The sequence below is a fragment of the Sminthopsis crassicaudata genome, chromosome 5 (genome assembly GCF_048593235.1).
Source record: "Sminthopsis crassicaudata isolate SCR6 chromosome 5, ASM4859323v1, whole genome shotgun sequence".
Lineage (NCBI taxonomy): Eukaryota > Metazoa > Chordata > Mammalia > Dasyuromorphia > Dasyuridae > Sminthopsis > Sminthopsis crassicaudata.
Genome location: NC_133621.1, coordinates 305,712,834 through 305,729,642, shown reverse-complemented (window position 1 = coordinate 305,729,642; position 16,809 = coordinate 305,712,834). Strand labels below are relative to the sequence as shown.

Here is a 16,809-nt window from a genome sequence, read left to right as displayed (position 1 = left end):
GAGAAGGGTTTTGCAAAATTTTCTTCCTAGGAGAAACTGGGCAAAGATTTCCAGTCTTTTTGGTCTTTTTTTTTTCCTTAAATTTCTTAAAATGTGCACAGAAAAGAAGGGGGCAGGTTGTTCCTAGAAACCATTCTCCTCTTCATACTTCCTTGGCTTTTTACCATGAAATCTCTGGGAATGAGCTATTGTGACATGGGCACTGGAGGAACTAAAATAGATTTCCCAACCAAAACTCAGATAAGGATTAGCTCAGAGATTTGTTTAATTTAGGAATAATCCTTCCCTTAATCTCCTTTTCCTCTAATTCTTCCTTCCTGCTTCTTTCCCATCCTTCTGATGTTTCTATTAAGTAAATGAATTTCTGTGCCTAACTGTGTGTTTGCATTTGTGTATTCTTCCTTTCTTTTATCAGTTCAAGTAAGAATAAGATTTGAGCACTAGTCTCCCACTTCCTGCCTGTTTGTCTAGACATCTAATTTCACACCCTGATTAGGTGAGATCATTTTCCCTGAATCTTTCCCCTCTCCCTTCTCCTTTTCTACTGTAGTCCTCCTTCCCTTTTCATTCATCTATTAAGATCATAAGATGTAAAGGCAGCCAGGTGGCCCAGTGGATAGAGTGCTGGGTCTGGAGTCAGGATGATCTGATTTCAAATTCGACCTCAGACATTTACAAGTTGTGGGACCCTAGACAAGTCAGTCACTTTACCCAAATGCCTCCAAAAAGAAATCATCAGACATAACGGACAGAACTCCTAGTTCTTCTGATTATAGGGCTCAGAAGAGATATATGTGTCACCTCCCCTGTAGGTGCCTATTTGATCCTTAGCTTGTTAGTTCGTGAATACAGTGATAGTGACCTTTTCGTGTTTCTCTTAACGTCTCCATTTGAGCTTCAAAGTTTCTACACAGCTCTAGTCTTTTCATCAAAAATGCATGGAAGCCTTCTATTTTATTAAAAGGGGAACTGCCCTTGGTTGTGTTGGGTAATAAATTCTGTATCCTTTGCCTTCTAATCCTCCAAGCCTTTGTAGCCAATAGCTTTGGGGGCTACATCATGGGCAATGCTGACTGTGGTTCTTCTTTCTGGCTTTTTTGCAGTGTTTTCTCTGCACTTTGGCTATGATGTTCTTGGGAGTTACCATCTGGAGGTTTCTTTCAAAAGGTGAGCAGTGGATTCCATTTTTGGTCCTCTGATTCTAAGAGATCTTTTAGATCACAGCATTTCTCTCCTCACTGCTTTCCTCTTGTCTGCAAAACCAGCAAGCTGTAGCAAGATATGATCAGCTCTCCCCTTCCCTCCCAACACCTCTAGGCTCTGGGGTTCTGCCTCTCTCTTAACTTAAGAGACCATTACTGGAATTTACCTTCAAAATGAGAGAGTTGGGCTCAATGACCTCTAACTTCTTTTCTGGCTCTAAACTATGCTACCACGATCATTCAATCAATAATAAAATGAAGTAAAAAAGAAGGAATATACTTTGGAAGAAATAAAAACACCAGTCTGTAAATTCAAGACTAAAGTAATAATAATACCTAAGAAAGAGTGTTTTATCAGTATAAAAAGTACACAATTAAGAACTTTGCTTACTGAACCTGCTGCACAGCGTAAATAATCCATTTCAGAAGGGAAAACATTTCCCAGATAAAGTGAAAAGCCAGAAGTGACAAGGAGGCAACTCTGAAAAATAGAAATACAAATTAAGGTTAAGGCTAAGACTGGGAAAAACACAAGAAGCAAAAAAGCCCAACAATAGAAAACATAATTTTTGAAAGCACAACACCTGACCGGTGTTTGGTTATTATTGAAGGAAGCCATCAAAAGATGGCAACTATCCAATGACCAGGTTTCCAGAGCTACTGAGAATTGTTGTAGAGACCTGAACTCAGAATAGTGAATTGGTTTGCAAATGTATAGACTCCTACAAAACTGATAGAAATGTTTTGAGTTTAGAAATTTGGAGGAAATAGGCTAAACTATAGTTCAGTATAAAAAGAATAAAAAGCATGTTTGGAATAAGATGCCTTAATAATAAAAATTGTATATAACAACTACTGAAGCCAAAAAGTAGCACTAGGAAGGAATGTAATCATCTTAGGAAATTCTAACTAAAATAAACAAATAAGTTTTGTTTCCTGACATCCAAAAAGAAAGCTAACAAGGTTAAAAAGAAAGAAAGGAAGGAAGGAAGGAAGGAAGGAAGGAAGGAAGGAAGGAAGGAAGGAAGGAAGGAAGGAAGGAAGGAAGGAAGGAAGGAAGGAAGGAAGGAAGGAAGGAAGGAAGGAAGGAAGGAAGGAAGGAAGGAAGGAAGGAAGGAAGGAAGGAAGGAAGGAAGGAAGGAAGGAAGGAAGGAAGGAAGGAAGGAAGGAAGGAAGGAAGGAAGGAAGGAAGGAAGGAAGGAAGGAAGGAAGGAAGGAAGGAAGGAAGGAAGGAAGGAAGGAAGGAAGGAAGGAAGGAAGGAAGGAAGGAAGGAAGGAAGGAAGGAAGGAAGGAAGGAAGGAAGGAAGGAAGGAAGGAAGGCCCCAATAAGAAAAAAATAAATCTAGCTTCTATAAATCAAAGGCATTTTTTGGTCTCCTCTAAAATCAGAGCTTCTCAAAGGTAGAGCTCCTTCTTTCTCAGGTTCTGTACCTGCCCTTCCAGAGTAACTCCAGGAATAGAAACAACAAGCTCCTGCATATAAATGCTACAACTTAGACAAAAACATCATCTAAAAATTATTTGCATTTCTTATACGCTTATTTGGTTTTGTGAATTGTAAAGAATAAGTATTTAGTTTTAGTTTTTAACAAGATGAGGCACTCTGGAGCCAGCATGAGTGAAACAGGATGCTTTCTCAGACCCAGAAGAGGTCCTCCCACTTGGCCACCTTACAATGCTATACTCTTTTTGAGAAAGCTTGCAGACCAGCTGCCTGCTGAAATTCTCTGATGCCATGTTATTATTATTGGGAATTTTGGATAAGCTCCAATTCTTAGATGGTAGATCCCTGTTCTTTCAGAGTTCAGAACTGAATCAACTTAAGAGATTTTCTGCAGCCCATTTAGAGTCATGGTTATTTTAGCACACAATTTTAAGAAAAATTAATAATCTAACAGTTCCAATAAGGTTCTTAAGCTTTTTTGTGTGATAGATGCCTTTGGTACCCATGGTACTTTTCAGAATAATGTTTTTAAATGAGTACAATGAAATTTAAGTTCACAGAATACAGACTTAATTTAGAAAAATGATCAAAACAGTAATTTAAAAGCTAATGCCCAGAAACAGATGTAATAGATCTTAAAATTGCCCTTGCCAGTTCTGATAGTAGAGAATACTCTAATGGACAACAAAAGGGCTTTCTACATATTGTCAAAACTTCTTTTTATGTAATTGCACTTAACATTTAAAGAATTTCTTTAATAAAGCTTTCCCAGTTGTCATAAATGTGCCATTTTCCTTTGTCTTATATTTAAGGTACTTACCCCCATCAACAAAGAAAAGATCCATGTTCGATAACTGAAACAAGGATGGAATCTTTTTGCTAGCTGAAGGTCATTGGATTTTATATCCGGAGAATAATGCACAGCTTCCTGTCTTCCCCGCTCCAGGGTTGGCATTCTGTCATAACTAAATTCTTCTCTGTAGGGATCTTCTCTTGTCATAATACTTGAAAAAACTTCTTTAGATTAACATTTGTAATAAAGCAAACAATGGGAAAACATTTGCTAAGTGAGCAGTGTAAGCGGAGCAGAGTTTTTATTTATGGCTAAAAACCAAAAATTTTCATTCCTCAGTCTAGCAGGCTTCTAAGATACTAACACAAAAAAATATAATCCATATCCTATAAAGGCATTGAAAAATGGAGTGGCAAGGCTCACAGGGGAAGCTCTGTTCTTAAAGGTTAACACATTAATTGTTCCTTTTTCCCTTTGGAAGTCACAGGCCTGAATCAGAGAACAAAGTTAGAGAAGACCAGAGACATCTGAGATGACCTTGACCAGGATAGGAGGTGCCCCTGGAGTTAGGCAGGAACTAATCACTCTGGAGAACAAATAGAACCTGGATTAGTTTATGTACTTGAAGCCTGATAAAGAATTGTTGCTTTACAACTTGGGAAGATATATGACAAGTCACTGAATAAATGATTCCCTTCTCTTTCCCAAGTACGACATATTTAAGATTTTTAAAGGAACAACTTCACTTTACAAATTCAAAGAATTACTGATTTCTCACACTCTTTCCCCAAGCCATTTAAGACTTCTAAAAAGCACTTCTATGCAACAATGGGTTGACAAATTTTTTTTAGTGGTTTAAAATGTCTCCACTTACCTGCAACCAAAAAGTTTGCTGTCAGGTCTAAACAGTTTGGTGAGTAGACTTGTCTGGTCACTTTGTAATACTCTCGCTGGTTAACAATTTATCCTTTCTTTGAGAAGTTTGTTCCTCCACTTTGGTTTTCAAAAACATCTATTCAGAAATGGAACAAAAGCCCAGCAAAAACTGTAGTTAAGCCAGGGAACAGGAGGATGTCTCCTGAATTTTAATGAGTAGAAGAACCTTGAAGATAACTTGAGTAAAATTTCATATACAGAAAAGTTTCACCTTACTACCCAATCATTTCCCTGGATATATAACAGTTTAATGTATGTTTCATATTCTTTTCTAAAAACTGTGGTCTACCTGAACATTAAGAAAGTTCTATTGTTAATTTATGTGTGCTTTGGAACCTCCCAAAATAATATTTTAATAGATTCTCTCATACATAATTCTTATGATATAACATAATAATATGTAATATAGTGTAATTCTTATACTTTAGTTCTTAATGAGAAGGGAGAAAAACCACTTGAAAATAAAAGTTCTTTAAAATATAAATTAACGATGCTTCCTACCCACACTATTAAACTTTAACTCTTTCCTTGAAGTTATGAATTTGCTTTTTCCAAAAAAAAATTGTATCATTTCAAGGACTTTTGTTTTAACTAGTAATAATAGTGATAAAAAAAAATTTATTCTTTAAAAGGTCATTTACTCACTTGACTTAAGGCACTTTAACAATATAGTCCCAATCAAATAACACAATTAAAATTCAAGTAGGCAGTACTGATACACATGAACACAGTTGCCCTGGACCCCTTTTTTCAGCTCAGTAAACAAGGAAAAACTGTAGGAATGCACTTAGTCTGAGAATCCTGGCAGCTGAATAGTGACAACAGTCTTTAAGAGTGAACCTGTTAAGAAGCATTATAACCATGAAAGAGTTCAAAACATAACTTACAAAGACATCAATCCCTGACACTATATTCAAGTCCAACTTTAGTAAAGCTATCAGCTTTCACATCTCATTATGTTTGGCTGCTTTCTTCCTTTTAAAAAAAAAATTAAGTAATCACCTTCACAAAAAAAATAACCTATGAATTCAGCCGGTCCAATCAGACCACATACAAACTTCCCAATTTTCTCTGGGACATTCTTCACTTAATCAGTAACTTTTTAAAAAATACCTTAATGATTTAAATTGATTCTAACTCATAAATCCATTTTCTTTTTCCCTTTAATTTAGAGAAAATACTAGTCAAATATTTCCACCATTTGCACAGAATTAAAAAGACTGTAGTACTCAATTACTAGAACTTAAAGCCAAAACAAACAAAACAAAAATTTCCAAACTGCTCTGGATTATTGAGAGTTTCAGCCCCATTAAAGCCATCATTTCTCTAGTTCATCAATTCAGTCACTGAGAAAAGGTTGTTTTTTAATATATAGTACAGTAGTTTTCACCCAATTCAGTGACTAGAAAACATTGATTAAATATCTATTATATAGCAAGAACTGGCCAACAGCAGGAAGCCGGGCTCTGGCCCAGGGAGATCAAATCATCCCAAAATTCATTTGAAAGAACCAAAGGCCTTGCAAGAATCTCAAGGGGAGGGAGAGAGAAGGAAGGAAGAAGGAAAAGACAAGGGGGAAATGGGAAGAGTAGGGGAGAAGTATTGGAAGGAGAGAGGACAGCCAAGTGTTTTGCAAAACACTAACTCAGGGTACCATAAAATATACTGAAACAGCAAAGGAAAGCACTAAGGAACAAACTAAGGGAAGGGAACCAGGGAAAAAGCAGCATCATAAAAACTCATACAGGAGTGAAAATTTAAAAAAAGTAAAAAGCAGCGCCTAGCAGCAGCAGATCTCAAACTATATCATAAAGTAATAAGATAAAAAAACTATTGGGCATTATGTGTAATGGGACTTTGACATTTGACCAGATTACCCAAAATGGCGACACCCACATGGAAATACCAAGGACTTGCTTCTGGAATGAAGTCTGAATTGGGTGGAAAAGGTCTCTTTCCATTGTCTGAGGAGCCAGAACTGCCTATCTTTAAAGTCACCAGATTGGGCCACTTGACACTGGGGGATGAAGGTCATCATTCATGGGCAACAGACTGTAAGTGGGGTGGAAAAGGACTACTTTCCCTCCCTTTAGACTCCCCCTTTCCTCAGCCCCAAGAAATAAGTGGGGTTTTGGTCTTGTTTCATCTGGCTTTTTAATTGTACTCATATGAAATGGAGTCCAGGACCTAATAACTTGAGCCAAGATGATCCTAGAGCTCAGGATTCCTGGTTGGATATTGCATTGTTAGCTTCAGCAGAAAAACCCTGAGAGCCATTGTCCCAGGAGGCAATTCCAGGGAGTTTTGGACTTGGAATTTGGTGGGATTAATGCTTTACAGCAAAGATTCTTAAACTGTAGGTCTCCAACCCATATGGGATTGAGTAACTGAATGTGGTTGTGAAAAGTTTGGCAACAATAAAAGGTGCCATATTCCACCCAGATTTAATTCTTTATGTAAAAATAAACAAGCTCATCCATTTCAATAGTATGTGAACTTGCTTTCCTCTTTAATAAATGATAAAATATGTAGATCAAAAAGTTGTTTTAAAATAAATTTCTTTATGATTTATTATCTGTAAATTTTTTATTTGCATACCTATTTGTAAAGGACTGAAACTCTGAGTTGGTGCACTGGAATCAGACGCCGAGCACTTAAGGCTAATTACAGATTGGACAATATTAGCATACGTTTGGAAAATGGCCCTTCTCACTATTCTGTGCTGGCTCAATCTTTTGGTGTATACATATATTGTATCTAGGTTATATTGTAACACATGAAAAATATGGGATTGCCTGTCATCAAGGGGAGGAAGTAGAGGGAGGGAGGGGATAATTTGGAAAAATGAATACAAGGGATAATGTTATAAAAAAAATTACTCATGCATATGTACTGTCAAAAAAATGTATAAATAAAATTTAAAAAAAAAAAAAGATCTTTTGGTGTATACAGAGAATTGTAGGAGGGATTAGGGAGTGGAGTAAGACAAGTCAGGGTCACTTTGGCTGTGGACAAGGAGGAAAGAGGAGGTTGTGGAGAGCTCGTGGAGTTTTCATCCATCTCCTTTACTTCTCCCTCTAAAGACTAAGGACTTTTGCTGATCTTGACTCTGGCTGATCCTGAGGTCAACCGGGAGGTAATTCGGACTTCACATCTATTTATATACCCATATACCAAGGGTCAAGTAAAAATTTCTTAGGCAAAAATGGACCGTAGAAATGTTTAAAAAGTCCTGCTATTCAGGAACCAAGTAAAATTATTGATTTAATCCCCTTCCTGCCTGAAAACCTGGGGTTTAAATGAGAGGGGAGGGTTGGATCCATCCCCTTCCCAAGGATTCTGGTTGGGGGCAGGAGGAACAGTCTCTCATCTGTCACTGGTTTAAGCCCCAGGGGGAGATGTTCCCCTAATTATATGGATCCATGCACCCCAATTCCATTTTGCCACACAATAGTCAGATTAGCTTTTGCAAAAGAATATTTACTTCAAAGGTAGAGAAAGAACAAAAATATCAACATTTTCCCCAACACCTGAAGTATTAATTCCTTCCTGTACGACCTCAGCTTGGCTCATAAACCACCAGAGAGAGGGCCTGTCTCAGTCTGGTAGTTGTAAAGACAGCCAAGTCTAGTTACTCAAAGGAAAGAGGCTGTTCCCACCTACTTATAGTAAGCCAATACAGGCTGCATTCATCCAGAATCATGTTCCAAACTATTGTAGGTGATCTGAGCATTTGTGAAAGCCTCTATAAATGTATTACAAAAGAGAAAATTTGGTCAAGGAAATAGATAAATTACACAAGATCCTTATATAGTTAGCTAATCTGATTGAGAGAGGAAATCCAAACTATTTCAAAGATGAAAAAGAACTCCCAACTGAAGAGGAAATCAAAGAAATGGTAGAGCTGTGGATGGTCCAGTTAGTCTGGAAAGCAAATTGAACTGTTCTAAAAGTGACTAACTCTGTGCATGTCTTTGGCTCAGCAATATCACTACTTGGTCTATACCTCCTCCCAAAAAGAACATAAGGAAAAAAGGACCAAATTATACGTACGATAATATTTGTAGTAGCTCTTTTTATGGTAGCCAAAAATTAAGGAACTAGTGTCCTATTCTGGAATGGCTAAACACATTGTGGCATAGAAATGTAAAAGATTATTGGGCCACAAGAAATAATGAAATGGATAATTTTAGAGGGAAATAGGGAGATATCTATGAACTGATGATGCAAAATATTATAAAGAAAAACACTTCAAAATATTTTATAAGCCTGATCAACAAAAATATAAACCACAAGTCCAAGAGAATGAGGATGAGAGACATATCAAACAAGGTGCAGAAAGCACCAGCCATTTTCAGAAGAGGCTAATGTGGAAATCTTATTAAAGTAGGCAACTATGAACTGAGGGATTTATTTTGTTTCTTTTTAAAAATTAGTTTGATTTTAGGTATGAGAAGTAAGAACAACAGATTAATGAAAGGGAAATTTTAAATATTTTTGCCAGATAATTGATTAGATTAAATTGAAAAGGTTTTGTGTAAACAAAACCAATGTAGATGAGAAAGGGAGCAGAAAAATGGGGGGGTGATCTTTACATCCAAAGGTTCTGATAAAGGCCTCATTTCTAAAATATATAGAGAATTGACTCAAATTTATAAGAATTCAAGCCATTCTCCAACTGATAAATGAATGGTCAAAGAATATGGTCAGACAATTTTCAGATGAAGACATTAACCCCACTTCTAGTCATATGAAAAACGCTCTAAAATCACTATTGATCAAAGAAATGTAAATTAAGACAACTCTGAGGTACCACTCCCTCCCTTTTAGGTTGGCTAAGATGACAGGAAAAGACAATGATGAATGTTGGAGGGGATGTGGGAGAACTGGGACACATTGTTGGTGGATTTATGAACTGATCCAACCATTCTGAAGAGCAATTTGGAACTATGCCCAGTGATCTACCAAGCTATGCATACCTTTGACCCAGCAGTGTCTCTGCTGAACCTGTATCCCAAAGAGATCATGGAAACAGAGAAAAAGGCCCACATGTGCAAAAAAAGTTTATAGCAGCCTTGTTTGTAGCAGCAAGGAACTGGAAACTGAGTGGAGGCCCACCAGCTGATAACTTTTGGGGCATGGTTCCAGATTGTTCTCCAGAATGGCCGGATGTATTCACAACTCCACCAACAACGCATCAGGGGACTTGGCTCTTTTCAACAATGAAATGATTCGGGCCAGTTCAAATAGACTTTGTGATGGAGAGAAAGGATATATTCAGAAAGAAGACTGCCGGGACTGACTGTGGATCACAACATAGTTTTTTCATCTTCCGTTGTTTGCTTACTTTTTATTTTCTTTATTTTTTTTTCTTTTTGGTCTGATTTTTTTGGGGGGAGTGTGCAGCATGATCAATATGGAAATATGTATAGAAGAATTGTACTAACATTGCTGTTTAGGGGGGAAGGGAGGGAGAAGAGTTTGAGAGTGAATGTTGAAAACTATTTTTGCATGGATTTAGAAAAAAAAAAAAAAGCTATTATTTATTTTTAAAATATTTCTGCTCTGTTACACCGTATTTAAGACGGCACCCTAGCGGACAGAGCATCGGTGTGCAGTCAGGAAGACTCATCTTCCCAAGTTCAAATCCGACTTCAAATACAACCTAGCCACGTGACTCTGAGCAAATGGCTTAGCTTTGTTTGCCTCAGTTTCCTTATCTGTCAAATGAGGTGGAAAAGGAAATGGCAAGCCACTATAGTGTGTCTGCCAAGAAAACCCAATGGGATCATGAAGCGTCGGACATAACTGAACAACAAAAAAGTTACGAGGAATAAAATAAACACCACAATAAAGTACTTTCCCCCCCCCCCCCAGGCCATTGGGATTGTGACTTGCCCAGAGTCACGCAGCTAAGAAATGTTAAGTATGTGAGCACTCAGGTCCTCCCCCCTTCAGGGCTGTGCTCCATCACTACCCCACCTAGTTGCCCCATAAGCTGCCCTCGTTAAGAAAATAAAAATACGTAGATCTGAATAATTAAAGATGCCACCGGGTAGATGGCTACGATAGAATAAATAATCCTACCTACCTTACCTGACAATTCAATGCTGAACTACCAGAGGATTATTTTAAAAAAAAAAATCTACTGGAAGACAAAAGAAGATGAATCTCAAGGGCAATAATGGAGGACAAGGCCGGGACTCGGAAGTCCCGGACATCCTACCATACCCCAGAGCAGCGATCATCAACTCGGTCCTTGCTTACAAAGGGAAGGAAATTGACCAACAGAACAGATCATGTGTGTGAGTGAGTGCGGGAGAAACCCGGACGTTGGACCGGAAGGCCCAACTCCCGGGCACCTGCTGGAGAAGCGGCCACCAACGGCTCGCCCCGTCCCCACTAGCCCGCACCGCGCTCCGAGACAAGCTCCAAAGGGACTCAGTCCGGGCCACACATAGAGGTGACATCACAGGCCGCCGGAGGAAGCAGGAAGGGGGCAGAGAGGTTCGTGCCCAAAGGACGGAGAGCCGAGAGCGTGGGGCGTTTTATTATAAATTAGAATGGGATAGGACACAGCCAGGGGATGCAGCTGAGACGGGAAGGAAACTGCAGCGCGTGCGCGGCGGCGTCTCTTTCCCGGTCCCGGTTTATAAGAAAAGGGCGCACCTCCTCCCCTGGCCAAAGATCTTGGCGCCCACAGATCTGCCCCCAAGGGCTCCGTCTGGTTTAAGTTTTTGGGAGAGGAAGGGCAGGGATTTGGAGCCGCCAGAAGTCAGGGAGAGGCCACGTTTCCCTAGCCAATCCAAGCCTGCAACAAGGTCTTTAGGGGGCGCGGGCGGAGGGAGCACGTGCGACGCCTCGAGCGTGAGGGCGGAGTTAACGGCCGAGGCGTGCGGCGCGAGCGCGGGCTGCCCTCCCATTGGCCGAGGCGGCGGGCGGGCGGGCGCGGGCCTCGTGCTCCGAGAGGTCAAGTGGGCGGACGGGCACGCACGCCCGTGGCTGGGTTGCCGCTCGGTGGCGCGCTCTCTGAGGACGGAGGCGACGGAGTTGAAGGAACTGGACCGTGGCGTGTGGCTAGGAGAGGCCCGGTCATGCTTCGGCTCGTGTCGAAGGCCTTCTCCTTCCTGTGGAGGCGAGCCGAGGGCCTGGAGGAGGACGCCGAGGTGCGGCCGCAGGAACCCGAAGAAGGTGGGGGATGGGCCGAAAGGAAGCCTCGTGCTGGCGGGAGGGGACGGACCCCGCGCCGCCTCCCTCCCTGGGCCTCAGTTTCCCCTGAGGGGGCGGGGCCTGCCGGGTCCCTCGAGCCTCCCGTTCTCTTTGGGCCTCAGTTTCCCCCGAGGGCGCTGTGCCCGAAGCCTCCTCGGGTGGCAGCCCGAGACCCCGGGGCGGGGAAGCAGGGAGGCCTCTGCGGCAGAGCTGGCTGGGGGGCGTCAGACTCTCACTCCCGGGGGGATTAAAGCACTTTATAAAGTTTCCCGCGTCTGTCTGCCCCTCGGGAAGGGGGTGACGGTCCTTCCAGGGCAGCTGGTTGATGGAGAGAACCTTGAGGGATTTGGAAGTGACCGAGCCCCAGCTCAGCGAGAAATGCGGGGTATGCAAAATTCTCCACTGTCACGTGACGATGAGAGCCGGCTGGACTTCGGGGGCTCTTACTGATAGGTTGTGGTTAGGTCTTTTTTCACATGACTTGCTATCTAATCATGGCTCCCCCGTTCTGCGTGTGTTTTTTTTTTTTTTTTATTCAGTTGATTTGCATTAATAAACAAAACTGACAAGTAGCTAAAGCAGGCTGAGTCAGGACGGGCTGACCTACAATATGGCAAAGGGGTTCATTACTGAGTCGTTGTCAGCCCGAAGAAATGCCATCGGCGGTGTCAGAGGACCCGGATCCTGTTTGTGATTTAGATGGAAGGAGAGGCGGTGCGCTTACCTAACTCCCACATGACGGGAGGGAGAGAGTTTATGGAAATGGCAGGTGACATTAGATTGATTTAATGAGATAAATTTTAACAGAAATAAATGGAAAGTTCTGACCATAGCCATTAAAAATTAACTGCAAATAGAGAATGGGAGAGACATGACTAGACAGCCAATCACATGAAAAAGAGTCTGGGCTAAGTGAATTTGTGCGGGCACGGGGAGGGTGAGTTGGTCAGTGGTGCATCCACGATAGGTTTTCTGTTTTACAGGAAGGTGTGAGGATTGTTTAATTATTCAGCCCAGAAGAAAAAGGAAGGGCTACACGCCTCTTTTTAAAGAGCAGGTGGCTCACATTTACTGCTAAATTGTGGTTTGGAAAGCCTGGTGTTGGGGTGAGGTGGGGGTGAACAGTTTCTCTCTTCGGTTCTGAAGGCTTGGAGTTGTGAGGCTGAGTTGATTGTTTCTCTCCTAGTCGTCCAATGGAGGCATTTTTGGAAGCTTTTCTGTCAAGATGTTGCCACGTGGCTGGCATTATGGCAAGGGGGCATGTCTGATTAGCCATCGGGTCTTAAGTTTTAGAGGTGATTAATGACTGTGGGGACACTACATAGTGGGATCTCAAGGTCCGTGGGGTCCGGATAAGTTTAAAAGAGTACCTAACTTTAATTCTGTATCTCACGGCTGTTGTTTTTTTTTTTTTCCTCCTCACCTCTCACTTAGAGTGTGCTAAAGGCCTCCTGCCTCATCTCTCCCCGTTCCAGCCCACTACAGACAGTTACCAGAATGATCTTCCTTAATGTCAGCTCCAAGTTTCTAAAAAAAAAAATTAGCTCCTGGTTTTAAAAGCCCCTTCCAGTCTGTCATTGCCAGCTTACGTCTTACTCCTGTTTACCCGATCTGTAATATGGTCCAACCTTGGCCTTCACTGCCTCGCTTTTCTCTCCTCCCCTCACAGTTACTGACTGCTCCACGTCACTGCTCCTTCCAGCCCCACTTTGTACATAAAACATGTCTTTATTCCCACCTGCTAGTACTCGCCTTGCTTTGGATACTATTCTCTTTATTTATTGTGTATATAGTGCACCCTTCGATAGCTCAGTTGGTAGAGCGGAGGACTATTTATTGTGTATATACCTAAATTTGTATCCACAGAAGCTTCTTTGAGAGCAGGGATTGTTTCATTCTTTGTATTGTAAGGCCTAAGCACAGCCTCAGTTTTTCTTAACTGTAAAAGGGAGATAATATTTGCCTCTCTTACATGAGAGTCATGTGTCTGGCAATTTAGATATTTATAAAACACAGTCCTTGGCACAAAATCCGCACTGAATGAGCATTTATTGCTCCCTCTTCCATATCCTTTTTTCTAGCCCCAAATTGTCTGAACTGTCTCATTCATCAAAAAATTTAAGCACTTAGACTCAGGTTGGATGATATATCAAATTTAACTAAGACAAGAGAACTCTCTGCTTCCCTTTCTCTTTAAGCTAATAACCTATGCCATTCTTTGACTTTTTGTCATGTGCTTGACTAAATTGCATCACCAGCCAAAGTTTTGTTGGTGTCCTCATTTCTTCTGTGTCCGCAAACTTTCACAGAGAGCCTCAGGCTCCCATCGCCCTCATCAGGTGAAATTAATATTTCCTAGGACCAGATGTCTTGGTGTCTATTTTACTCTCCTACGTTTCAGTTATTTGTGTCAAATCAACAAACATTAAGTTCCTGCTTAATGACAGAGACTATATTTTAAATTTTGGGGATGCAAAGAAAAGAGAGAAAAAATGCCAGAATGAGGTGTTCTGTCTAATGGAGGCAAAAGCAAGCAAAAATTTTGTATTAGCAGGAGGTAAGCAGAATAAATTGGAGATGATCTCAGAAGGAAGGCACAAGCATTAGGGGTGAAAGTCTTTCTGTAAAAGGAGGGATGTTAGCAGGGATTGAAGGAAGCCAAACGTGGAGGTGATAAGAGAGCATTCCAAGCCTGGGAGAAAGCCAAGAAAAATGGGAGATAGAATATTGCATTGGAGGAACAGCTAGGAGGGCCATGCCACTGGATTATAAAGCATGTGGAGAGGAATAAGGTGCTCTTATTCCCTTCATTAGAAGAAACTCCTTTAAGAATAAGATCTGTCGCGATTCTCTCTGCATTCCTGATAACTTCATTGTTTAGTACCAGGTCCAGAATGATTTTCCCTCATTGCTTTCTCCACCTTCTAAAAGATGAACATAAGACTAGGTAAGCAGCTCCTAGCACCCTGACCAACACCTGAATAGTACTCGTCTCCACATCACGATTGCCCATTTTCCATGCAGGATACCTGGTGTGTGCCTGGAAAGTATCCCATTATCAATGGAACTAGATTAGATCTAAATACAGGACCCTCTAAACTCAATCTTTTGTTTGTCCCTGATGTGATCTCTTTGGAGTGGCTCTCTGCCAACCATTCTTTCTCCTCTCAGACTCCTAGATCTTAGCACAACTGACATTCTTCATGATAAGGAATTCTTCCTGATCACTAAGGGACCTTCTTGTTGGCACAGGAGTCTCTTACTACTAAGTCTGTCATTGCTGTGAAATCATGTGATCTCATTTCCAAAATATCTAGTTCACCTTGTCTTATTTCACATAGGTCACACACAATTACTGTCCTTTTCTGTTTTGTACCCTAGCTGTCATTTTTCTGATGTTACACCTACCTGCTTCAACCTTGTCTCATTTGACAGCTATGTCTTGGTCCTTTCTCCTATGTGTAACTTCAAAATAAAATTGTTTTTTGTGTCCCTGCAGATGTTGAGGAACTTTTTAAGACAAACAGAACAGGGAAACCCTATAGGAATCTGTAGACAAGGTCTAGTTCTTAAATCAGAATTTTCTCCCTTCCATGCCATGTATATCATCCCCCTTTCCCCTACAAACAATCCAGTCAAACATGGCTTAGATTCATTCATTCATTCAGTGAATATTTATTATTCATTATCCAGAGGTTGAAATTCCCTAATCTTTGTAGTCTACATATTTCAGTCACTTGTGGGTGCTAGTAATGACAGTACCTGACATGTTTAAAATGTTTAACATCCATTATCTTATGTAAGCCTCTTAAGCCCCTTGAGGTAAGTACTAAAGACTTTACTGTCCCCTATTTCATGATTGAGGAAACAAGCTCAGGTGACCTAACCATGGTCATAGGATCACTCTTCATTTTAAAAGTTTCACTCTCATTAGACCAGGTCTTCCTATGACAGGGGTTACTTTTATTTCTAATTGTCATTGTTTGTAATTCACTTGTGATTTAAATATTCTGATTACTCAATTTGTAGGTACCACCAAGCTGAAAACCGTGCAGGGAGTTGTGACGAGATACTGTAGTGATTATGGGATGATTGATGATTTGGTGTGCTTCACTAGTGATGTTGTCACTAGCAGCGTGCCACTGAACATTGGACAGGAGGTGACTGCCATTGTGGAAGAGGATAAGATATCCAATGGATTGAAGGCGATCAGAGTGAGTGGAATGATTGTGAAAGTGGTTTCTTTTCTTTCCACACTGAGAAAATATCAGTTGGAGGAACTTGTGGTCACTGTTTGCCATGCGTCTCTTGGTACTTTCCTTCATTCTTTACACCTTTGGAATTCTTTGTGATGCTAAGTATTGTGTTTAGATTGTAGAATCCATGGGTCATGGGCCATGACAATTCCCAGACCCCTCTTCAAGGTAACGTGGCCTGGAAGACTGTTGTGGTATTTGGGAGGTGGAAGAAGATCAGAGTACTAACAGGTTGTGCTCATAAATTTACTAAGTTAATAGAAATAATTTTCTTGCTGCCATGTAACTTGCTTTGCAAAGTAGATCTCATTATCAAGAGAAGGTAATGGGAACTGTAAGTTCTCCAATCTATCCATCAGTACAGATTTGAGCTCTTTAAGCTTTATTTTTTGTAGTAAGGTTATCTTTTAATACACATTGCTTTAGAATCATATTGGGCAATGAAATGAGTGATGCCAGTCCAATGATCTTGTGATGAAGAGAGCCATCTACACCCAGAGAGAGGACTGGAAACTGAATGTGGATCACAACATAGCATTCTCACTCTTTTTGTTGTTGTTTGCTTGCATTTTGTTTTCTTACTCATTTACTTTCTTTTTTTGTCTGATTTTTCTTGTGCAGCAAGAGAATTGTGTAAATATGTTTATACATATTGATTTTAACATATATTTTAACATGTTTAACATATATTCGATTGCTTGCCATCTAGGGGAGGGATGGAGTGGGGGGAAGGAGGAGAAAATCTGAAACCCAAGGTTATGCAAGGATTAATGTCAAATTATCCATGCATATGTTTTGAAAATAAAAAGCTTAAAAAATAGAATCATGTTGGGAGAGAAAAATCAGAGCAAAAGGGAAAAACCTTGGGAGAGATTTTTTAAAAAACAAAACAAAAAAGAAGTGAACATAGCATGTTTTGATTTGCATCCATTTTTTGGATGCATACAGCATTTTCTGTCCAAAGTCTC

General features: G+C 40.5%; 2 protein-coding genes across 4 annotated transcripts in view; one reads left to right on the top strand and one right to left on the bottom strand.

Moving 5' to 3' along the window:
• The window catches only part of MLC1 (modulator of VRAC current 1), a 37,796-nt gene extending 27,035 nt beyond the window's left edge, over positions 1 to 10,761 (bottom strand). Inside the window, exons 1-5 of the mRNA XM_074272052.1 lie at positions 10,468 to 10,761; positions 6,975 to 7,036; positions 4,315 to 4,452; positions 3,468 to 3,664; positions 1,594 to 1,683 (exon numbers count right to left, since the gene is read on the bottom strand). Coding sequence (XP_074128153.1) covers positions 1,594 to 1,683; positions 3,468 to 3,647 — 270 coding nt within the window. The 5' untranslated portion in view covers positions 3,648 to 3,664; positions 4,315 to 4,452; positions 6,975 to 7,036; positions 10,468 to 10,761. The remainder of the gene's footprint in view (positions 1 to 1,593; positions 1,684 to 3,467; positions 3,665 to 4,314; positions 4,453 to 6,974; positions 7,037 to 10,467) is intronic.
• Positions 10,733 to 16,809, top strand: part of MOV10L1 (Mov10 like RNA helicase 1) — a 54,905-nt gene continuing 48,828 nt past the window's right edge. The window contains exons 1-2 of one of the 3 annotated variants that reach the window (XM_074272018.1): positions 10,733 to 10,883; positions 15,615 to 15,799. In XM_074272018.1, coding sequence (XP_074128119.1) covers positions 15,674 to 15,799 — 126 coding nt within the window. In that variant the 5' untranslated portion in view covers positions 10,733 to 10,883; positions 15,615 to 15,673. Of the gene's footprint in view, positions 10,884 to 11,390; positions 11,568 to 11,746; positions 11,971 to 15,614; positions 15,800 to 16,809 lie in introns of those variants that run through there. The other 2 variants (XM_074272015.1, XM_074272016.1) reach the window with 2 other exon arrangements.